Raw genomic sequence first — 25,915 nt, forward strand, 5'->3', positions numbered from 1 at the left:
GTAAAACTATACCATTAACCGTGGTGTGAGAGGTATTAAGAGGCAATGCTGGCGAAAGAGCTGCGGTCACTACACCATTACATGCTACACGTACTATACACTACCATACACTACACTATACACCATTACACGCTACACGTACTATACACTACCATACACTACACTATACACTACACTCCAGACCTTGCACTACTATATCTTACACTATTATACACTACACTATACACTACACCACTATACACTACACCACTAAACACTAGACTATATACTACACCACTATACACTACAACCACTACATGCTACACTACTACTATACACTACACTATACACAGCACTATACACTACACTGTATACTACACAACTATTCACTATACACCACACCACTACATGCTAAACTTTACACTACACCACTATACACTACACCACTACATGCTATATTACTATACACTACACTCCTACACTCTACACTACTATACACTACAGTACTACACTATACACTACATTACGATACACTACCCTACTATACACTACACTACTTACACTACACTATCATATACTACACTATACACTACACCACTACACATCTCTCACCCCCCTACCACCACCACCACCTCGCAGGAATTGCAGAACGAGTCAAAAGAAACGGTGCAGAAGGCCGTGCCCATCCTGCTGTGGGAGCTCACCGCTCAGACCAGCAGCGCACAGCTCACTCCGTACAGAGTTCACGCTGCCAGCGCTGCTCTGGGGCAGATTGCTCTGGCGGCCAAGGACAAGAGGATCACCTTCCAGCACCAGGTGGCCGCGGTGAGCAAGACAGGGAGAGAGAGAGAGGGACAGGGGGACAGGGTTGGTCGTTGCCGTCACGGGTAAACTCAACAACAGGCAGTTCTAAAGAGATGAGTTTTTTTAATTTAGTGTCCTGTGTAGTAGTGTATAGTAGTGTATATTTTAGTGGACATAAGTGTAGTGTATAGTAGTGTAGTGTATAGTAGTGTAAAGTGTAGTGTGTACCGTAGTGTATAGTGTAGTGTGCAGCGTAGTGTGTAGTGTCGTGTATAGTGTAGTGTATAGCATATTGTGAATTATAATGTAAATTGTAGTTTATGTATGTTGAATTTTCGCACAGTAAGTAGCCAACCATACTCAGTGAAGGTGTGGGGGAAGGACAACAAACTAAACAAAAAAAAGCAGTTTTCAAGAAATTAGTTTGTCAATCTTGGTGATGATTTAAAAGTACATATCTCCAGTGGCTTCATAATATTGAAAGGAAGAAGGTTCCAGACGGCCGTGTAAGCGCATCCCAAAAGTGAGAAATGCAGTAACCATCTTTGTTCAATAGTTAGCCAGAGTTTGCGTGATGGTTTATGTTCCTTGATGAGATCAGCAAAAGTATCGTGGTTCATTTGTGTCAAGCACTCTGTGTGTAATGACTGCGAACTTTTAATGTACTGATTCAGCAATGGGAAGCCAATGCAGCTCAGAACTTGAAGGACATGGTGGGATCTTGCAATAATCTGTCACGACATGCGCCAAATAATTTTGTACATGCTGCAGCTTGGTAATGATTTGGTAGACATCCTGTAGTGAGTTGCAATAATCGAGCCATGTCGATACTATGCTGCACGCCACCGTGTTAGCTACGTCAGACCTCAACAGTAGTCAAATGTGTCGTAGAGCCCTGATATGTAAATTGCAGGACCTGACGATATTTTGCACCTGGTGAGCAAACGACAGATGCTGCTCGAGTATGGTGCCGAGGCTCTTTAAATGACTAGAAAACTGAATCCTCGAGTCTGCAAACCTCCCACTGAATCCTCCCCCAAATCGATCTTGATCTTCAGTCAGGTCCGAAGCCATCACCACCACCATTCCACTCCTCCCTTTGATGGGGAACTGAGCCCACAATCGCCGGGAACTAACAGCCTCACACACCTCGAGTCCACGCTCCCACATTCATTCTTTTGTTCAAAAGTTACCACTCCCCTTTGTTTGGCAGTTTCCTGCCCCGAGTGGAGAACTGTCCACCCCTCACGGCGACTTGGAGGCAGTCCTGCAGACTTCCTGTACAGGAATACCTTGAACTTTCGTCTAGTTAGAGAACAGAGCATGGACGAATGTCAAAAATGGACGAGTGTCAAAGCAGAGCCCTTATTTAGCTTGCAAATTTATTTTGGCCGGCGAAAAACGTACATGCCAATATCTACAGTTAAATATAAAAACGCACATTCAAATAACTAGAGTAACTATATAACACATACCTGCGAAACCTAAATAAACAGAAATAAAAGAAAAATGAGCTTAAGAATAAATAAACAAAACTAAATAAATAAGCAAATCTAAATAAATAAAGAAAATTTTCCTGGAAATATTTGTATTCTTGCGTAAGTAAACACTGTAGTATTAGAATGTTATCACAAAATAACTATGAATTGTTTACAGTATAATCACAGAAATAAGTACAGTATTAATAATATATGAATGAACGCAAATATGAGATATGCTCACTGAACGACTTCTATTCAAAGACTGAACGAAAAAGATGGCACGTGGCACGAACATCGTGGAAGGTTTGGGATGAAATAGGACGAAATTTGAAATGTGGTTGTAATTGAAAACGGCCGAAAGAGTGAAGCGACGAAAGTCAAGTGGACGAAAGTCAAGGTATCGCTGTAAATATACCACAGAAGTGCAAGATGTATCGATCGGTCCATCTCCGGAAAAATAAATGGAAGCCTCTCCTCCGCAGTGAGCATTTGGACATTCCTCATGGCCAGCCTCTGTGGTTTTCCTAATATTTATTTGAAAAAACTCCGAACGGAGGGGTAGAATCTGGATCCGCTTACCCAGACTGCGTCATAGACGCATCTCCTACCCAGGGGCTCCAGCACAAGCTTATATGGGTATGTCCACCATGGTTACAGGTAAAGTTAGCGCTAGATTGAGGGGTGACCTCGCCCCTTGCACACACTGATCTATTAAATACAAGGATAAAAGACAAATATCCCTTGTATAACATTAACATATCATTGGCGCAAGTTCCATTAGCGAGTAGCACCTATGAAGGCTAGCAAGACATACGAGGGGGTGGGTGGACAGCAACCACACCCGGCTGCCTTTGTCTCCCCAGGGGCGATGTTTACACACCGCACCAGGTACTTTTTTGAGGCTGAGTTGATCTAAGGGAGGCCCAATACCTACTCAGGTAATCGTCACTGTTGTTGGTGGCTGTAAGCGTAAATCGAACTCAAGTGGCCAGGTTCATAGCACAGTGCACTAAATGCTACACTATTGCTTCCCCAAATACAATAGCAATACAATACCCGCCATTCACCACAATGACGGCGACGTCACCACGGCGCCCGTGCCAGGCCAGGTGCACACACACACACATAGCCATACACACCCCAAACTCTCACTCACTTCAGCCTCACCACACCCACCCATCACTCACCCAGTCTGACTCTCTGTTTCCACCCTCACCCAGCACTGAGGGTAACAGGTTAAACAAAGATAAATCGAACTCGGGTCTTCGCCAGGTCCGTAGCGCTAACCCCTACTACACTACCACTCCCCATACACACAACACAGACTATCGATGCAAACACTGACAGATGCACCAACAACTCCCGTGCTCTCAACCCATCCTGCCACATCCCAACAGGACTTTCTGGAAACGTCGAGCAATCTCCTGAATAGAAGCAACGCGCACTTGTGGAGGACACTCCAGGAGAGGAACAAGTCGAACAGCGCGGATCTCCTCAAGAGCATCGAGATCTTCATGTCGAGGATTAACACCACCAGTGGATTGGGCATGGCCACACGTGAGCATTCGGGAGAAAGACACGGGGGGGGGGGAGGGGAGACACACTGGGAGACAGGGAAGCACGGGGATACACGAGAAGACACAGGGAGCCACGGGGAGACACTGGGAGGCAGGGGGGATGCGGAGAGATGTGGTGGGAGACACGGGGAGATGCTGAGAGGCACAGGGACTCGAGGAGATGCGCAGAAATGTGTGGGGATACACTGGGAGACACTCGGTGGCATGGGGGGACGCGGTGAGGCTCGGTTTCGAACCTACGACCTCGTGCATACCAGGCTAGCGAAATGTTCTCTCCACTCCTCTCTTAGAGACTTCTTCCTAAAACATCCCCCCTCTCACCCTCCCTCTACCCTCTGGCACTCCTCCTCAATCCTGCAGGTGGCAACGACGAATGGACCTTCAACATCACGAGTGCCAACATCCTGCTGGAGGGCACGGTCTATGGAAACAGCACCCAGGGCGCCTACTCCAAGACGTTTTTGAATGCCGCCGATGCAACGTCCGTGACGATCGATAGCCAGCAACTTTCGAATGTCGTCAATGGCGACTTATACATCGTCAACATCCTCTTCACGTGAGTCTCACTGAAAGATATCACTGTGTCCGCTCAGTGCTTGCTGAGCCGCATTGGCCTCCTGTTGTACGCAAGTTGAACTTCTTTCGAACCGTACGTAGTCAACCGTGCTAATTGGAGGTGCGGGGGGAAGGACAACAAACACAAGCAGTGCTAAATCGATGAGGTTTCAATGCAGACCTTAAAGTGGCTTCCTAACATCAGAAGGAAGAGCATTCCAGACGGCCGCAGAAGCACATCTTAAAGCGTACTATGTGGTGACTATTTTTGGTTGATGTTTAGCCAAAAGCCGCGAATGCGTGATTGGCCGAAGTTCACGTGGTGATGGTTCATGCTCCTTTACGAGATAAACAAGGTATTGTGTTTCACTTGTGGCAAACACTTTATCTGTAATGAGTTATTCGCCCCATCAATTAATTGCCGAGCGATGCATGGATCGAGCGATCCCATTGTTTAGTAATGCATGGTAAAAAAACACATTTTTCGTGATTGGCTAATATCTGCGCGATCGGTAATTCCATCGCGGTCCATTGTTATCCTTTATTACAGCACAGTGGTAAAACTTCTGCTGTTATACTTTTTGTTTTTTTCGGTAAAGTCACGTAGGTAAAATAAAATAAATGAAAATAACTAAATTAAATCACGACGTTTCGGAGGCAACACAAGCTTCCGTCTTCAGGTGGAAACCGTCACAGCAAAATTGCTGTATCAAGTGAAGAGAGCTCTATGATACCCGAGATTATAATCAGGTTAAGGGGGTGGGGGAGCCAGGAAGGGCCGTGGGGGGGGGGCTAAGTTAAGCCGCTGTTGCCTCGAGAGGTGGCAAAAAACTACTGCGGTGGGTAACACAGAACGTTCAGATGCTCACAAGGGTGGGGAGATGCTGCCATTATTTTGTCTGGAGCTAGGACTGGGACTCCTGTTACTGCCTGGACTTTTGTTGAAGCGGATGTCCAGGTGGACACTGGGAGGTATGGGGAGGAACAGGGAGGAACAGGGAGAGACAGGGAGACACGGGGGCATAGAGGGAGATACAGAGATACATGGGGAGACACCGGGAGACACGGGGAGACACAGGAAGACACGGGTAGACACTGGTTTTGGCTCCAGTCACCAAAATAGGTGAACTGGTTCTCCACTCTGGGGCAAACAATTTGAAGTAATGACTTCTTCTGAAACGAGAGAATTAAGGGCACGGTTGGGAGCATAGGCGGTGAGATCTGGGAAGCCGTCAATCCATGCCGCTCCCAAGCCTTGCTCTTCTACAGCTTGGTCGGGTAGTCGGAGGCTCCGTATTTGTGGAATCCACTTCCTCGGGACAGCAGGGATTCAGTGTCTATTTCACCGTTGAAATTACTGTCTTAAAACTCACCACTTTGCACAGGAGTAGTGACACCCGACACTATAGTTTTCAACAACAGGAGTCTATATTTCTTCCAGCACGAGACACACAGGGGGTCTTTAAGGGTTCCCTTCACTCCAATAAACCCTAACCCTCTCGCTTTCCCTTTATATGTTCCTCAAGCCCCTTTCCCAAAGGGTTATTGAGCTTCTGTTTAGCTCTACAGCCAATCACCTTCTACTTTTGCTAATGGTTTCTAACCATCCTCCCTGTCAATCACCTCCGTTTCCCAATCTTTCCATTTTGTATTTCTCCTCCAATCCCTTCAATACCCTACCTCTAACCAATCACCTTTCAGGCCCGTTAAGTACCAATCTGAGGGTTTGCTTTTTCTTCCTGATTGTCTGTGTCATGCACGCCATGTCCATGACGTGGAGTAATTTCGGTTGTGATTGAATCACTACACAGACTTTCCCCGTCACTTAAGATCTGAAAACCAATTATTTATTATTGGCTTCTCCTGTTGCCTGATTGGATTACTCTAATTATTATTCACTGTTGTATTCTGTTCTTCATTTTATTGGAATTTTGAGTGGAGTCATTGATATCGTTATTATCAGCTTTCAATTCGCTTAGATTGTATCCATACATGTGAGTACAGTCGATTTTACGTACAGCACTTTGAGAGCACATCTGATGACCACGGTTGGATAGGTATGGTGCGGAATTAGCTCAGCATACCAATACTTGCCATTCGACCCTAAGTGACGGTGATGTTACCATTGCACCTGTTCCAGGCCAGGTGCACTTTGAGGCCACGTGAATTGTTTAAGGCTCGCTGCCAGGAAGTCATGGGACAGACCCTGCAGGTGCCCCCTACTGTGTCAACTTTCTGCGTTTTAGACACCCTGTGTTCCGTTTGTTGTTGTGAGCATTGCTCATCTGCCCTTCGTTGTTGTTGTTCGAGAGTGACTGCCTCCAACTGCCAAGTAGCAGCGTCTTATTGGGCAGTTGGAGGCAGTCCAACATGCGTCCATACATACACGCATACATACACGCAACATACACGCATACATACACGCATGAAAGGTGCTTTATTAAATTGAGATTATCATAAATAAATGCACAACAACAAAAACATTGCCCCGAATGTGCCGTTGTGCAACCCCGATTTGATATCGAGCTAATTTCCATATTTGAACAACTCACACACGCATGTGTTGGGACAGGACCCTGGCAGGAATCCTGCCGCTTCGACTCGCCCCAGAGCTGAGCGACGGGAGCGGTGCGAATGGCGTGAACTACGCAGTCGGAAGCTACGTCCTCAGCACCATTGTGAACTGTGCGAAGAGTGGTGCATGTGTCACGGACATTAGGTTCCACTTCCCAGTCACGGAACCCAAAGTTGCCCAAAGTAACAACTTTAAATGCACCTTCTGGGACACACAGGTGAGTGGAGAGTTACATGCATATGTATGTTGAACTTTTTCACACCGTACGTTGCCAAACTTGCTAATGGGAGGTGCGTTTGTCTGTGGGGAGGGTATGATACAGCAACGGTTGGCGAGATGTTAAGTACCTCGCCTCGTATGCAGGAGGTTGTTGGTTCGATCCTGACCCTGATGCCTGTTGTATATTTGGAGTTTGCCTCTCTCTCCCCGTAATCATGTGGATTTCCCTCCGGGTCCTCCGGTTTTTCTTTCCACATTTAGAATCGACGTGAGTTTGGATGATTTGGCTGCTATAAATTTTCACGCGATGATAAGCCACTTAATTGAGCTATTATTGCGATAGCCGGGTCGCTTCTGATAAAGAGCTACATAGCTCAGTGGTCCTTACCTGCTAAAATGAAATTAGTTAAGTTTTCAATGGTTTTAATTATATATTTTTTAATTTTGGCAGAAATCTTATCCGAACCCTATTGTCTAATCGTAGACTCCAGCTCGTTCAGAATGCAGCTGCTCATATTTCTTGCATAGTCTCGTGAGCGCATCACACACATCTGCTATTTTGTTAACTGTACTGCCTACCAGTGCAGTACCGATTGGACTATGAGAATCTGCTACTCACCTACAAGGCTCTCAGTGGGTTTGGCCCATGATATTTGATCCGTGTCTTACTCTCCAACGAGATCTCTAAGATTCAGATCTCTTTATTTTAAGGCCTCCGAGCTCAAGGCTCTGTCTCTGCAGGCGTTACCTGCACTGTGCAGCTCCCAAACCTCCATTGTTGCTGGAGGGCGACTGCCTCCAATTGCCGAGCAGTGTCCTTCATTAGTCTAACCACAAAGGCCGATTTTTACACTGCTGGTACCAGTCATTGCCAATTGCACTCAGCTCCATATCCTAACATGCCACATCATGCAATCTCTTATCTAGCCAATGCCCGCTCGTTTCTCCCTCTATCTCCGGACGAACAAAAGCTGTTGGGGCATGCGGTGGCTGTGCATACAGGCTACACGACCGAGCCAATACAGCCTTACCTGCCGGAGGAGATCACCGATGGGACTGTGTCCAGATTTTACGAGGATTTGTGAGCTCCTAAAACAATCCAACCTGGTTAAAATCAGGATGCATTGTTGGTCGGCCAGCCTGAATGTTTCTAACTGGTGCAGATATTCCATTAGTGGGGTCCAATTTCGTAGACGATTCAACCTGAAAATAACAATTGGAGAACCTTCACAGACGCAGTGGAGGAATCAATCAGGGACAGCACTCCGTCCCATGAGAACTACAACAATTTCACGAGGGCTGTGAAAATTATTGCCTGGCGCTCCATGCCAAGGGGCTGCAGCACTAGATACATCTCAGGCATATCAAGCACAACATCTGAGCTGTACGCTCTCTATGAGAAAGTACACCATCTCGTCCCCCTCTCAGAATCCACTATAACGTTGGGAGAAAACCTAATAGACAACAGAGGAGTAGAACTACACAATGCCTGGAGAGAGATAATCATGAAAACTAATCTGACACATGACAGCGAGAACGCTTGGGTGACCATAATAAAACTACCAGTTGACAATATCACATCCCCAGTCGTGTCAAACGTTACTGCCAACCAGGTTGCACAACAATTGCTCAACATTGGAAAAAAGTTGCAAAGAAGAAACACCGGAGAACATCATATCTCTATTATACCGCCTGACAAGCACCCTACCCAAAGTCTCAACCCGCCCATTTACTAGAGATGATCTGCCAGCCGGTATAGGCCTATTTAAACAGGGAAAGGCAGCAGGAGTAGACGACATACTAGTTGAGATGATACAACATCTTGGACCCACTGCAAAGCATTGGCTCCTTCACCTATGCAACTCATGTATGACAAGTAAACATATACCATCAGTATTAATGAAGGCAAGAGTCATATCTCTGCCCAAACCAGAGAAAAAACTTTTAATCATCAAAAAGCTACAGACCCATCTCCCTCCTTGGCATCACTTACAAACTCTACGAACGTCTTATCCTGCAACGAATTTAACCTCTGGTACTTCTCAAACTCATATGAGACCAAGCGGGCTTCAGACCTTGCTGATCCTGTGCAGGCCAACGACTAAACCTCACACAACACATCGCAGATGGTTACCAACAGAAGATGATCACCAGCGTAGCGTTTGATTATTTCACTGTTGCATATGACCCTGTTCAACACCGCATCTTGATCCACAAACTGTACCTCATAACTGGCGACCTAGACCTTAGCCAGATCATTTGCAGTATCCTAAAGAACAGACGCTTCTACATGGAACTAAATGGGAAGAAAAGTAGATGCATTCTCAAAATAATGGCTTACCGCAAGGCAGTGTGCTCGCCCCACTTTTATTCAATATCTACACCAACGATCAGCCACTTCCTGCTGATTTCCAGTGGTTCACCTACGTTGATGACCTCTGTATCACCACACAACAGAGGAATTTCGAGAACACAAATAAGATCCTGGAGAAGGCACTGGCGTAGATGTCAAAATACTTCCTAAATAATCATCTCAACCCCAACCCAAGGAAAACCCAAATCGGTGCATTCTTCCTGAGACAGATGCAAAGTGACACCTGATGCAGAGCGACACCTGCATGTCAGTCACCTGAGGAGACCAGAGGCTCGAACACCAGTCACCTAGTCTACCTCAGGGTAACATTGGATTGTATATTCAGCTACAAAAAGCACACTTTAAATACCAAAGCCAAGATCAACAAATGAAACGTCATTCTGTGAAAGCTCGCAAATTCAATATGGGTAGCACATCCATCGACTCACTGCACCATTGCCTTGGCACTTTGTTTTTCTGTGACTGAATATGCATGCTCTATATGGGGACGCTCAACCCACAGTAATGACACGTGCAGAATCATATCAGGTTGCCTGAGAGCCACTCCTGTTCTATGCCTATTTGCACTATCTGGCATCACACCCTCTCACATCAGGAGGAGGGTAGCAGGTTACCACGACCAGAAAGTCATAGAGTGGGACGTCCATCATCTGCTACATGGCCATCAGCCAGCGCACCGTCGTCTGTCATCGAGATTCAGCTTCTTGTGCTCATACTGTACCACAGACCACATCACTGGAATCTGCGATAACTTCTCTCTGGAACAAAGAAATGAAAAAAATCAAGTGACAAAACTACTGAATGGATCCGGCAATAAATCACCCCCAGTGAGGACCTCGCATCTGTTTCCAATTCCAAATGGCTCACATGGTGGAGCCTAAACAGACTGAGATTGGGTTTCGGAAGATGCAACTCTCATATAATTATGGGGCTTCTGTGCAACTGAACAATGTGCTTGTCAGGAGAAGCAAACCATGGATCATCTCCCGAGATGCCCTGCAGCACCACAATGCGCTCCTCAAGATTTAGCAATGCCAACATTGAAAAGCAGTGGCCCGTGTAAAATATTGGTCAAAGACTATATCAGTTGGACAGGAGACACGAATAAGCGTTTTGCAGTCGATAAAAATATGATGTCGCTCGACTGATTTGGAGTGAGACCTCTGCTGTCAAACCAGAGCTGGTTAAAAGCACACTGCCCAGGAAATAAAAATTCCTTCAATCTTTCCACAACTGCCCCGCTAAAGGAACGTTGAGGGGGTTGAGTATTTGATGACACAAAATACGCAGGCAGGTACTAAGTTTTGGAGGTGCAGATGGTAAGGCCCAACCTTTTAGTAACACACTGCAGGTCAAGCTGCAGCGCCTCCAACTCCTTCTCATCAGCATACATATACCATGATTGACTAATAGGCAGCCATCCCAGGGCCGCTCCCGGGCATCTATTAGCCTCCCATTGTATCTTTACCAGTTGGAGATTCCTCCAGTACAGCCATATGAAGCTTCTCGATTGACGTGGCCGAAAATATGTTAAATAATGTCAGAACCAGAGGACGTCCCTGTTGCACCCTAAGAAGAACAGGGAATGTCTCTGACTCCTGCACATGTAGCTTTACCCGGGCATGCCCACCATCATGAAGGCACTTAATAATTGTGAATTGAGAGACAAGGACACCTAAAGCATGAAGAACAACCCAGAGCCCAGGCCTGTTGATGGCGTTATAGGCATTGACTAGGTCAATAACAGATGTAGGTCTTTTGGATTTCCCTACACCTCTGCTGTAGCAGACGGACAGAAAATATGGCATTTGTGCAGGAGCGCCCTGGGCTTGAAACCGCATCGGGGTTCTGCAAGCCTCTCCTCAGTGTGTCTGGCAAGGCAATGTTTAATAATCCTTACCAGGACCTTTTTTGGAACACGGAGGAAGGAAATGCCCGTTTAGTTGTTCCAGTCTATGCTGCCCCCCCTTCATAAAAAGGGGTTCACCAGGGCATCCTTTCAATCCTGCGGAACCCGTCAAGCGGTCCAGACAGTTAATATGTTGTCATATAGGGCAGTCTGCACGCAAATACCACCCTCCCTCAGCAGTTCGCTTGGGAGATAATCTGTGCCTAGCACTTTTCCTGAACAGATGGCATTTCAGCCGGCCACTCACGGGCGTGGCTACTTCTTCCAATATTTGAGGTACCATAGCCACAACACGGTCATCCCCACTTTTTCCAATTATGTTTTCTGGACTGAGCGATTTTCCCTCCCCCAAGAACTTGCAAATGCTCAGCAAACCTGAAAACCTTTTCCTTGGGGTCGGAGATCAGATCATATTTGTCCCCCTAAGGATGGTAATCGGGGTGGTCCTGCAAGTTACTTCTTTTACGGAATTAAAGAGTGATTTGTAATCACGGGCTACTGAGACAGACTCCATCTCCTGCATGAGGCACAATCCTAAACCTCGCCCATTTTCCATCGGCATCAGGAGGTGGGGGGGGGGGGGGGGGGGGCGATGCCAACCTCAGCTGCAAGCGATGATGAAATTCCTGCTCGCAACTTTCATCAGCTAGCTGAGACCAGGCCATGCTCTTTGGTTCTTTCGGTAAAGTCACGTAGGTATAAAATAATAGAAAAAATAAATCACGACGTTTCTGGCACAACACACGCATCCGTCATCAGGTGGGAAAGCATGGTCTGCTGCTGAGGCAGACTGTCTTAAAAGGTTTGAAATGGGTGTAGCCCAAGGGTCATGAAGAAGTGACCGGGGCTAGTGATGTTAACGTGAGAAATTTGCATGTAACTGTAAGATAGGAAAGGCGGCTCCTAGACGAGGACACGGAAGTGGCTATGTTAACGTGAGAGATTAGCATGATGTTAATGTGAGAAATTAGCATGCAACTGCAGAAGAGGAGGGTGATCATGAGAGGTCTAAGAGAGAGGCATATAGAGAGAGAGAGACACAGAGAGTTGGAAATAACAGCTGACATAGGCAGGTAGGATGGAAACATCACAGTCAGTTAAGACTTTACCTGGTTAATAACATCCTTCCAATGATTGTTCAGTTTGTACCCATCCTCTCGGTTGAAGTTGTGTCTGTGTTTATATATCTGGATGGCTTCATGAACAAATCTCTGAAAGTAGCCGGTAGGTTTTCAGAGTACCTCCGTCTTGGAAAAATCTATTTCGTGTGAGCCCACAGCATTAAAACAATGATCGGCAATGGCAGAGGTATTGGCCTACCGTGTTTCAGATCTGCCTTGTGTTCATGAACGCGGTCCGAGACATGTCGTTTCGTTTCCCCAATGTAACTGCTGCCGTAACCACAACTCAGTTTGTAGACACCAGGGTATTGCATGTCAGGAATCACATCCTTTACAGATTAAATCACGGATTTTGTGTACTGTGTTGAAACGAACCCGGATCTTGTGTTTGTTTAAGATTTTGGAAATATTTTTGGTAACCCCTGCTATGTATGGTAAAGTGATGGTTTTGGTTGGATCCTCAGAAGGTTGTCTCCACATGGCTGGGGAGACAGCTTTGCGGATTTTATGGTCCGAGTAGCCATTCATCCTGAGGGCTTGGTGTACGTGCTCCAACTCACTGGCTAGGTGATGCTGGTCGGAGATGCAACGGGCCCTATGGTGTAGTGGTTTGATGAGGGAATTCTTCTGGGCTCAATAGAAAGAACCAAAGAGTATGGATTCCTGCAGTCACGACAGCTTCAAATCAAGATTGAGACCAGGCCACTTTGGGTTTGAATGGGGTCGTAGATGAACCCCCACTACTTGAATGGAAGAATGGCAGCTGCATCTTAGAGATGACAAGCTGATATTCAGTAGGTAGGTCCTGGTGTTAAGTACATTGGCTCGCATCCACTGTTCCATCACTAAATAGTCCAGTAGATGATTTTTCTTGAACCCGGCATGCATCCAAGATGTTGTGTGGATGCACCAATGCCAGAACAGCGTGTTGGTGATTACAAGTCCATGGGCAGCACACATGAGCTGATCTTTCCCATGCCTTCCAATCACTCCAGTCCAGGTGACAGTGTCATGACCCACTCGGGCATTAAAGTCACCAAACAGGATGACTTTATCCTGAGGGGCCACTTGAGCTTGCACCTGTGACAGGAGATAATAGGAGGCATCTGACTCATCGGCCTTGACTGCATCCCTTTACTGATGTTCATCTTCAGTGGGGGCATAAGCAACCACCACCATTCCTTGCCTCCCATTCATGGGGAAGCGAGCCCAAAGTATATTTTGGCTTCAAGCGTCCCATACCTCACCACCATGCTCCCACACCTCCATTCTTTGTTCAAAATAAGAGCCACTCCCTCGTGTTTGGGAGTCTCCTGCCCCGAGTAGATAACTGTCCACCCCTCATGGTGACTGGAGCCTGAACCAGTCCACCGGACCCCCTGAATCCCACAGAAAGTCGGACGGTACACAGCCACCACAGGGAGAACGACACACAGACTCCAAATATATATAGCAGCAGGCACCGTAAGGAACTGGGATTGAACGCACGGTCCTCCCACATGCCAGGAGAGGGAGTTAACGTTTCCTAGCCAACGCGTCGCACCCCACCCCACCCCCACTGCCTCACACCACCCTTCTCCTCCCTCACAGTTTAACAATGGGCGGGGCGGCTGGTCCGACTTCGGCTGCCAGCTGACATCATCCCCCCCGGCTCCCACTATCGGCGCCGGGGGCACGCCCCTTGTGGACGGACGCTTCGTCTCCTGCCGGTGCAACCACACCACCTCCTTCTCCATCCTCGTCTCTCGCGACACCATCGACGACCCCACCCTGTCAGCCATTTCCGGCGCTGGCATCGCAGTGTCAATCGCCTCCCTGCTGGCCGCCCTTGCTGTGGAGGCGGCCACCTGGCGCTCGGCGGGCCGCCACAAGAACTCGCGCGTGCGCCACCTCGTCCTCGTCAACTTGTGCTGCTCGCTCCTTTTCGCCAACGTGTGGTTCGTGGCCGCCGCGTCCCCGGCTGCCATCAGCAACCCAGCGCTGTGCGCCACCATCGCCTTCCTGGTGCACCTCGGCTACCTGTCGCTTTTCTTCTGGATGCTCTGCGAGGGCCTCTTCCTCCTCTACCTCGTCGTCATCATCTACGACCGCATGACAGAGCGCCAAATCTGGGCGCTCGCCTTCGCCCTGGGCTATGGCCTGCCGGCCGCGATTGCCGTCATCACGATCGTGGTGACTCACCCACGGGGGGCGTACTTGCGCGGGGGCGCCTGCTGGCTCGACTGGAAGCGCAGCCGGGCACTGCTTGCCTTCGTCGTGCCAGCGTTCGTTATCTGCTGCGTGAACCTCGCGGTCCTCGCCATGGTGGTCAAGAAGGTGGCGTGCCGTAGTGGCGCCGCCATGGGGGCGGCCATGTCGGGTAAGCCGGCGGTGAGGGTGAAGCAGGTGGTGCGCAGCGTAGCCGTGCTCACTCCGCTGCTCGGAGTGACATGGGGCCTCGGGATCTTTGCGTTCAGCGCCGGGGGCAGAGGCAGCCTCGCCCTACACTACCTGTTTGCCATCCTCAACTCGCTGCAGGTGAGAGAGAGGTGGGGGTTGGGGGGGGGGGGAAGGCGCCACAGTGGCTAGGAGATGTTAACTGCCTCGCCTGGTATGCAAGTGCAGCTCACAGACCGGGTGGACTGGTTGATGGGTGGTTTGAGTGCGGAAGAACCCTTCACAAACACGCCACAGAGCACAGGAGCTGTGAGCTGACTCATTGACATGAAGAGCAGAGAACGATCTGTGATACTCAATAATACTATGATTTCGATTTAAAGCTTTCGTGACTGCAAGGATTCATCTTCTTTGGTTCTTTCGGTAAAGTCACCACGTAGAATGAGAATAAAATAATAAATTGATCAAATAAAATAACACAATAATATTCTCACGACGTTTCGGCCACAACACAAGCGGCCTTCATCAGGTGAAGGGGACGAGACTGTCTGGAGGACAGCGCTGGAGTGAGAAAGCCACGCTGAGATCACGACCTTTAAGCTGTGTGAGAAGAAACAAAGCGCCTTGACAAAGGAATTAGCATAGAATTTAGCATTGAAATGGCTGAGTGATTAGCCTGTGACTGGTCACAGAAATGGCTATGTTAAAGTTAAAGTATACACATCCGCAGAGGCACTCCTTGACAAAGGAATTAGCATAGAATTTAGCAATTTATTATTTTATTCTCATTCTACGTGACTTTACCGAAAGAACCAAAGAAGATTAATCCTTGCAGTCACGAAAGCTTTAAATCGAAATTATGCCTTAAATTGTGACTGCCAATTACCTCTGTGCGAGATCACTTCGCTGTTGCTTTTACCGCAAGAACCAGTTGATTCCGGGACAGTTCAGGTCACCGCAGATGATGCAGTGACAGCCAAGTAACCCCACAGTTGGGAAATAATTCGGACAGCTGCTGATTTTCCGGGTTAAACTGTGGCTATACTTCTAGATGTAAAGCTTTCGTGACTGCTAGGATCCATACTCTTTGGTTCTATTGGGTAAAGTCACGTAGGTGAAAATAAAATAACAAAAAATCACGACGTTTCGGCCACAACTCAAGCAGCCTTCATCAGGTGAAGGGACGAGACTGTCTGGAGGACAGCGCTGGAGGAGGAAGAAGCCACGCTTAGATCACGAACTTTAAGCTGCGTGAGAAGAAAAAGACCGCGCGCCTTGACAAAGGAATTAGCATATAATTTAGCATTGAAATGGCTCATTGAAATAGCTAAGTTAAAGTATACACATCCGCAGAGGTACCCCTTGACAAAGGAATTAGCGCTGCTTGACAAAGGAATTAGCATATAATTTAGCATTGAAATGGCTCATTGAAATAGCTAAGTTAAAGTATACACATCCGCAGAGATACTCCTTGACAAAGGAATTAGCGCTGCTTGACAAAGGATTTAGCATATAATTTAGCATTGAAATGGCTCATTGAAATAGCTAAGTTAAAGTATACACATCCGCAGAGGTACCCCTTGACAAAGGAATTAGCGCTGGAGTGGAAGAAGCATATGCTAATTCCTTTGTCAAGGCACTTGGCCTTTTCTTCTCACACAGCTTAAAGGTCGTGATCTAAGTGTGGCTTCTTCCACTCCAGCGCTAATTCCTTTGTCAAGGGGTACCTCTGCGGACGTGTATACTTTAACTTAGCTATTTCAATGAGCCATTTCAATGATAAATTCTATGCTAATTCCTTTGTCAAGGCGCGTGGTCTTTTTCTTCTCACAGCTTAAAGGTCGTGATCTAAGCGTGGCTTCTTCCACTCCAGTGCTGTCCTCCAGACAGTACGGTCCCTTCACCTGATGAAGGCCGCTTGTGTTGTGGCCGAAACGTCGTGATTTTTTGTTATTTTATTTTCACCTACGTGACTTTACCCAATAGAACCAAAGAGTATGTTGATATACTCTTTGGTTCTATTGAACCAAAGAGTATGGATCCTAGCAGTCACGAAAGCTTTAAATCTAGAATTAAACTGTGGCTGTTTGCTGCCTGCCTTCTGTCCCCCTGCTTAACTTTTTTTTACCACGTTTCATAAATGTTTATTATAACAACAAAAAAACTAATTTCACCAGGTAATCTCACTGAGCTATTTAACTCTTTCCCCCCCCCCCCCATGATACTGCTGACGTTGATGCCGATGATTGCACCATAGACGGTCTCTTATATGGCAATCTCACCAGCTTTGAGGCGGCAGACAAAATATTGACACACTGCATGCACCTGCTGATGGCTGAACATGTTACACTCAACATAGCTGGACCTCTGTTGTGATTTCTATGGCGTTGGAGCCAAACAATTATCGGTTGTCGCTGTGTAACGAGCATCTCCCCGTGTCCTCTGCTCAACTCAGGGTCTCTTCATCTTGCTGTTTGACTGCCTCTTCGACAAAGAGGTACGGAAGCACACTGCATTCTTTTATACATACTTCATTTTCCGTATTGTCTCTATTTTGTCTCCTCATCTCCATCTTGTTTCTGTCTTGCCTCTGCCTCGTCTCTGTCTCCATCTTGTCTCCGTCTTGTCTCAATCTTGTCTCCGCCTCGTCTCTGTCTTTTCTCAATTTCGTCTCCACCTCATCTTTATCTCGTCTCTATTTTATTTCCATCTCATCTCGTATTTGTCTTGTCTCCATCTCATCTCTATCTCGTCTCCGTCTCGTCTTCGTCTCCATCTTGTCTCTGTCTCATCTCCATCTGGTCTCTATCTTGTCTCTGTGTCGTCTCAATCTCATCTCCATCTTGTCTCTGTCTCATCTCCACCTCGTCTCCATCTCATCTTCATCTCGTCTCCACCTTGTCTCTGTCTCATCTCAATCTGGTCTCTATCTCGTCTCCATCTCATCTACATCTCGTCTCCATCTTGTCTCTGTGTCGTCTCCATCTCGTCTCAACCTTGTCTCTGTCTCATCTCCATCTCATCTCTGTCTCATCTCCATCTCATCTCTGTCTCATCTCCATCTCCCACGCGGCCCATTGCAAGTCCCATGCCATGTGGTGTTCCCAGCCTTCAGTGAGGTTCAGCCACCTGCCATTTTGCTTAAATTCGTATTTTTCTCATTTTAAACGTTTACCTTACAAATTATATTTAACACTGTATAAAATATTAATAATATTTTACATTCGAAATACATTAATACACCTGTTTACATATCGCTTTACATCGTTTGCAAATACATCGTCACTTTATCGATACTGCTGCACTGTGGAAACTCTAAATATGCAACAGGCGTCATCATGGTCGGGATCGAAACAATGACCCTCCTGTACACCAGCAGAGGTAGTCACCATCTCCTAGCCACCGTGGCGTAAGGGTCTGGATCGAACCCATGAGCTGTATACCGTGAAAGGTAGTTATCATCTCCTGTCCACCGTGATGCCTCAACCCCGCGCTTAAGTAACCTATCAGCCTTCGCCTCCACGCTACTACCCTGTACATCGCTTGTGGTGGGCTTCATTTCCATATCCATCATTGCACCTTTCCGGAATGCATTCCCCGACGGTCCGTCCTGTCCCTCTCCTCTCGCGCATCCCGACGAGGGAGACAAGTATGCTGAATAGACAGCAATAAATGTAATAAAGTTCGGAGACAATGGAGTAGATACTCCACATTGTGGGCGACTCCACAACAGCCGACCACCATGGGTTTGTGAAATGGTGAAACTCTATTTCAAGGTGTGCTTCCAAAAGGCATATGCATATATCTGCAACAGTGACCAGACACACCTATATCTCTCTCTTATATCTTTCTTATCTCCCTTATAACTGTCTTATCTCTCCATTATCTCTCATATATTCCTCAGATTTCTTATCTCTCTTTTATCTATCCCTTAACTCTCCCTCATCTCTCTCCTCCGTCTCCTTCTCCCACAGCTACCGAGATCACAGACCAGCATCATATATGAGAACAATTAACAGGCCCATTATTTAACAAACATTTAATTGGAAACATTTTAACATCTAACATCAAACATGTGCCCTAAATATCTTTCGTACACATGTTGTGTACACAGTGTGCCTTCGCTATTTACAAACTTGCTATCTGAGATTTTGACCATCCGCGAATCGCATCTGGAAACTCTGCACGACTGCTGCATGGAGAGGAAAAACAAAAAAAGTTATTTTGCACCGTTCGTAAGCCAACCGCGCAGATCGGAGGTGTGGGGGCAAGGACAACAAACTAAACACGACGACGACAACAACAACAAACAACTGAGTTCGTCGAATCTAGATGATTTAAAAGTGCATAGCTCCCAGTGGCGTCCTCATATTGGAAGGAGGACTGGCGCGGGAAGCGCATCTGAAGGCACGATGATGCAGTGACCATCTTTGTCCGATGGGCCAGCCAGAAGTAGCGGCTGCTGCGAGGGTGGGCGGAGTTCACGTGATGACGGTTTCTATGTTCCATTGTGTGTAATGAGTGCAACCTTATGACGTTATTGGTTATAACACGTACACAAACCACGTGTACAAGGCCACATGTAGACTCACGCAGATACCCATAGAGTCACACAGACCAATACTCACACAGAGGACCCATGGACTCAGAGAGAGGCTCATCGACTTACACAGACCAATACTCACACAGAGACCTATAGACTCCCCGGGAGACCCATAGACTCCCCGGGAGACCCATAGACTCACACAGACACCCATAGACTCACACAAACACCCATATACTCACACAGACACCCATAGATGCACACAGAGACCCATAGACTTACACAGAGACCCATAGACCCACACAGAGACACATAGACCCACACAGACCCAAAGACTCACACAGATACCCATTGACTAACCCAGATCCCCGTAGACTCACACAGAGACCCATAGACGCACACGGAGACTCATAGCCTCACACAGACCCATAGACTCGCACAGAGACCCATAGACTCGCACAGAGACACATAGACTCACAATGTAAATGTATATATATACACACATGTCCTCTCCTCGGCTCCAGATCCAAAAGGAGCTGAGGAAGAAGCTTGGACTATGCAAAGACGAGCCGGTAAGTGGTGGTGTAGACTGGGAGGGGGGGGGGGGGTGGTGGGACTGTGAACAGACTAGCCAGTGAGTGGCAGTGTAGATTGGGGGATTGGCTGGGACTGTACAGACGAGCTGGTGAGTGGTGGTGTAGAATGGAGGAGCTGGGACTGTATAGAGACTAGGCGGTGAGTGGAGGTGTAGCCTGGGGCATAGTTGGGACTGTGTACAGACGAGGTGACGATAGATTACTACTCTCCTTGACGAGGTGACGATGGTTTACTGCACTCCTTGACAAGGCGACGATGGTTCACTGAGCTCCTTGACGAGGTGACGATGGTTTACAGTGCTCCGTGACGAGGTGACGATGGCTTACAGTGCTCCATGACGAGGTGATGATGGCTTACTGCGCTCCTTGAGGTAACAACGGTTCACTGTGCTTCTTGACGAGGTGGCGATGGTTCACTGCTCTCCATGACGAGGTAGCGATGTTTTTCTGTGCTTCTTGATGAGGTGATGATGGTTTACTGTGCTCGTTGATGGTGTCATTGACAGGTGATCAGCAGCAGCGGGCTGGTTGGAATTGGAGTGGTTCAACAACAGTCTCACTGTGAGTATCTACCTGAATACTGCTACCTGTACACATCTCCCTGTATGCATCTACCTGTATTAACCACCTGTTTATATCTACCTATATAGTGTGCAACTTAGGCTCACACTTGTACTTGGAGGCAACACGTTTATTAACACAACGGGTAACTCTAACAGGATAAGACCATAGGGTGGTGACCACCACGGCTAACTAAACTGACATTCGGAGACAATTCTATAGTTGTACCAGGAAAGCTAACTGGCTGCATGGTCCACGCGTGAAGACCGAGGTCCGAGGGTTGAGGATGACGACTTAATTCCAGAGATGAACGCCGATCCCTCTCGGGATCCCGCTTATAACTCCCCTGGCGTGGACGGCCCCGGCCCTCGCCACGGCCCCCTTCCAGAACCCTCGTGGGGACCCCGGATCCTCATCACACGATCCTCTCACCCCTGACTGGGGGCCCCCCTTACCCCCCTCATCCGGTCACGTGTCCTCTCGGGTTCACCTCGCTGTCACGTCCTGACGCGACCCCCTTCTTGGCGATGCCCGGGATCCGACCTCGCAGTACCACCCCTCACACGGCACTGTCTCTACACTGCGGTGGCCCCCTTGAGGCCACCACACCTGTATACAGCTACCTGCATGCATATACCTTTATACGACTACGTGTACACAAATAACCAGTGTCATTTCTCCCTTATCTCAGTCTTATTTATCTCTCATCTCTGCCTTCATTCTTCCCTTACCTCTCACTCATATCTCGTTTACTTCTCCATTATCTCTCTTATCTATCCTGTATCTCTCCCTCATCTCTCCCTTATATCTCCCTTATCTCTCCCTTATTTCACCCTCATCTCTCCCATATGTGTCCCTTAATTTTCCCTTATCTTTCTCCTTTCTCACAGCTACTGATAGCACAGACCAGGAGATGAAGAGAGTTGCCTGGAAGCAACCATCCACAAAGTGCTCCGTCAAGGTCACGGACTTCTCTTCCTCCGATTGACACATCCTGACCAGCGACGTGTGAGCGGCCAGAGAGGTAGAGATGGTGGCGGCGATGAGGGTAAAATCGGGAGGAATACGGTGATCACTGAACCATCATGATTGTCATCAACAGCCAGGAGCAATCGACTGCTGGATGAAAGTACGAATAGGAAGGCCTTCCAATGCGATAATCCGCCCAGTACCTCTGCACGTGATTTAATCCTCCTTCCCCCACCTCCTCCTCCCACCTTCCCAATTCTCCACTCACCTCCCCCTTCCTTCGCCTCCTAACCCTTCCTCCCCCCTCTTCCTCATGCCATCTCCTCCTCCCTCGTCCTCAGTCTTCATTGTCGTGTCTCCTGTCCAACCTATAACGGTCTTTCCCCAATATTCCCCACAGGCCACTGCTTCTGGTGTTTGCATTCTCCAAATCTTGGGCACTGCATTGTGGTTTCTGCAGGGCATCTCAGGGGATGATCCATGGTTTGCTCTATCCTGGCAAGCATATTGGTTGGTTTTGATTTCACGAGGGAGTTACATCTGCCGAAACCCACTCTCATAGAAGAGCAGTGATGGCACTGCTGCTGCTACTGCTGTTACTGCTGCTGTGTCTGCAGTGGTTTGATGTTTCGGGAAACGACCCTTTTTTAATAGTCGCAGACACAGGTCACTCGCACACACTTGCTCACTCACTCTGTCACTGACCCAAACACTTACTAAGTGACTAACTTGGTCACTCATACACCCACTGATTCACTCGGTTCACTCTGACACTCACCCACTGGTTCACTTACTCACTCACACACTCACTCAATCACTCAAACTAATTACCTAACTCACACACTCAATCAGACACTTACTCTCACTCAGTCACTCATACACTCACTCAGTCACTCACTCTCACACTGATTCACTCAAACACTCACCCAATCACACATTCATTCACTCATACAACCAGAACTAACTCTGCGCGTTCCGTTTCAACATCAACACCGTTTGTTTGTAGCCTTATCAGTGCCATTAAGGGCCATAGCACGAAACGTTGCCTATATTATGCGTGTATATTTTTTTCATATCACCCACGCACACGCACGCACGTGCAGTGTGGAGTTGTTATTGACACGATAGGTTCCTGTTAACCACTCTTACATAGTACATTGCTCAGTGAACTCAGTCTCTCGGCCAATCTCCGCATGCGAACACGGTATTTTTATACACAGTAGACTCCCGATTATCCATGTGTGGTTTATCACCTTTGCGAATTAACTGCATACCCGAGATTTAGACGTAAATTTATAACTCGTGGATTTTCCCTTAAGCCCAAAATGAAAATATAAACACAGTTATTAAACATTTTTATTCTTGGACATGTTTATTACAAGTCACACGGTGTTTAAACTGAAGAAATATGTTACTTCGATTACTCCAAAATCCACGTGATCGTCTCTACAGTACAGTAGTTGCAATACCTTTACAACAGTGGGTGGTGGGGTTTGATTGATGTTAATTGGCGTGGCTCTGCTATCATCCACTTCGTGAGAAGAGTCTTCTGTTGAAGTTAGTGTTTTTTATGGATTTTTATAATAAAACAATATCAATACGTTTAGTTCACTAACAAACTAAACTTTCTCAACTCAAACACCTATAATAGTGGTTTATGGCATAGAGATCCGCGGAAAATGGTGAAATTTTTGGATTCGTGATTTTGAATTATCCGCAGCCATCCTCCGTCATGAGAGCGGATAATCGAGAGTCTCCTCCATTTATTATGTCATTAAAGAACACAGAATACAGTGGGAATCTTCAAGAAGCGGAGGGAAGGAAACAACAGGTAATGTATGACGAGCCAGGCGTAATGCACCCTAAACATGAGTTAAAATGATTGACGGAATCCGGTGTCGCTGCCCTACCACGGTGGGGATAATGATCAGGAGCAGAACATGGTGACCACTCATTACACAAACAAAAAGTGCTTGCCATAAATGAACCATTTGTGGCAATCACGCCAAAGAAGGTAAAACTCCATCACGCAAACTCCGGTCATCCTCGTAGCAGCAACAGCAGCAGTGATGGCAGGTTTTGGCTGGCCATTTAACAAAGATAGTCACCGCATCATGCGGTACTTTCGGATGCGCTTCTGCGGTTGCCTGGAACACTCTTTCGTGTGATAATTAGAAAGCCACTGGAGCTATGTAATCGTTATATCATCATTTAGATTGAAAACGCATTATTTTATAACTGCTTGTTGTATTTAGTTTGTTGTCCTTGCCCCGCACCTCCAATTAACACGGTTGGCTACCTATGGTGCGAAATAATCTTCTTTGGTTCTTTCGGTAAAGTCACGTAGAATGATAATAAAATAATAAATTGATAAAATAAAATAACGCAATAAAATGCTCACGACGTTTCGGCCACAACACAAGCGGCCTTCATCAGGTGAAGGGACGAGACTGTTTGGAGGACAGCGCTGGAGCGAACACAGCCAAGCTCAGACCGCGACCTTTAAGCTGTGTGAGAAGAAACAGAGCACCTTGACAAAGGAATTAGCATAGAATTTAGCATTGAAATTGCTGATTGATTAGCTTGTGACTGGTCACAGAAATGGCTATGTTAAAGTCAAAGCGTACACATCCACAGAGGCACCTAGTATAAATCAAACAGGAGAATTTAGCATTGAAATAACTGAGGGATTAGCTTGTGACTGGTCATAGAAATAGCTATGTTAAAGTCAAAGCCTACACATCTACAGAGGCACCTAGTACATGGATGCCAAAGGGGCTACAACAACTCGACTATCATATAGTAAACCGATATGAAAAAACCTAAGTCTAAATTACATCAATATAATAAATTTAGTCTATGCTAATTCCTTTGTCAAGGCGCTCTGTTTCTTCTCACACAGCTTAAAGGTCGCGGTCTGAGCTTGGCTGTGTTTGCTCGAGCGCTGTCCTCCAGACAGTCTCGTCCCTTCACCTGATGAAGGCCGCTTGTGTTGTGGCTGAAACGTCGTGAGAATTTAATTGTGTTATTTTATCAATTTATTATTTTATTCTCATTCTACGTGACTTTACCGAAAGAACCAAAGAAGATGAATCCTTGCAGTCACGAAAGCTTTACATCGGTGTGAAAGTAGTTCCACCTACATGTAAGTATGGGTCTCTGGGTCTCTGTAAGGCTCTGTGGGTCTTTATGGTTCTATTGGAGTCTCTAAAACCCTGTGGGTCTCTATGGGCTTCTTCCTTCCGATATTAGGACGCCACCGGAGCTATTAACGTTTAAATCGTCATTGATTGAAAACGCATTTCTATGAAACTGCATGTTGTGTTTAGTTTGTTCTTCCCCAGCACCTTCGATTAGCATAGTTGGCTATGTATGGTGTGAAAGAGTTCAACATACATACCTACATACATACGGGGGGAGGAATAATGTAACCAAACAAAACCGGAATAAAATAACATGAATGCAATGTCCAAGTTTGTCATTCGTGTGTGTGTGCGTTATAGTGGAGCGGTAGTATAGCGGTTAGTGCACTGCGCTACGAGACTGGCGACCCGGGTTCGATGCTCGTTTACGGCCAACACCAGCGACAATTATCTGAACTCGTCCTGGGCCTCCCCTATGTCAACTCAGTCTCAAATGTGTACTTGTTGGGATGTGTAAACATCACCACTAAGGAGACAAAGGCGGCCGGGCGTGGTCTTGACAACTCACCCCCTCGTGTGCTGTGCTGGCCTGCATAGGTGCTCGTTAACAGCACTTGCCCCAAGTCTGTTAAGGCTAAATGAGGGATCTTTGTTTTTCATCTTTGTAGGAAAGTGCCAAAAATAGCGAGTGGCATTTATTTTGAACTAAAGAATGAAAGGGTGTCAGATCATGGTGGCGAGGTGTGGGAAACTGTAAGTCCGAGGCTATTGTCTGCTCACCTCCCCATCAACAAGAGGCGAGGAATGGTGTTGGTTGCTTTCGCCCCCACCGAAGATGAACATCAGTGGAGAGATTCAGACAAGGCCGATGAGTCAGACGCCTGCTGTAGCCTCCTTTCCCAGGTTCCCCTCCCGATAGAGAAATCTAAAGTGGCCACCGGGATAGAGTGAGTCAAGCTCGATAATAACGGTAAGAGGCTGCTAGACTTCTGTGCAGCCCATGAGCTAGTAATTACCAATGTGCTGTTCCATAATCGGCGCATCCACACAAGATCATGGATGCATGCTGTGTCCAAGTAAGAACATCTGTTGAACTACATTTTTCTGGACCAGAGGATGCGTTGTCATTTGTG

General features: G+C 47.0%; 1 protein-coding gene across 1 annotated transcript in view; it reads left to right on the plus strand.

The window, feature by feature from the left end:
• Positions 1–25,105, plus strand: part of LOC116957387 (adhesion G protein-coupled receptor F5-like) — a 66,935-nt gene extending 41,830 nt beyond the window's left edge. Inside the window, exons 8-16 of the mRNA XM_032979508.2 lie at positions 619–804; positions 3,662–3,821; positions 4,202–4,397; positions 6,969–7,188; positions 14,185–15,111; positions 17,426–17,467; positions 20,038–20,085; positions 20,616–20,670; positions 21,561–25,105. Coding sequence (XP_032835399.1) covers positions 619–804; positions 3,662–3,821; positions 4,202–4,397; positions 6,969–7,188; positions 14,185–15,111; positions 17,426–17,467; positions 20,038–20,085; positions 20,616–20,670; positions 21,561–21,658 — 1,932 coding nt within the window. The 3' untranslated portion in view covers positions 21,659–25,105. The remainder of the gene's footprint in view (positions 1–618; positions 805–3,661; positions 3,822–4,201; positions 4,398–6,968; positions 7,189–14,184; positions 15,112–17,425; positions 17,468–20,037; positions 20,086–20,615; positions 20,671–21,560) is intronic.
• Positions 25,106–25,915: the final 810 nt, after the last annotated feature.

Source organism: Petromyzon marinus, chromosome 73 (assembly GCF_048934315.1).
Source record: "Petromyzon marinus isolate PM22_M1 ecotype Great Lakes invasive population chromosome 73, UKy_Petmar_22M1.pri1.0, whole genome shotgun sequence".
Lineage (NCBI taxonomy): Eukaryota > Metazoa > Chordata > Hyperoartia > Petromyzontiformes > Petromyzontidae > Petromyzon > Petromyzon marinus.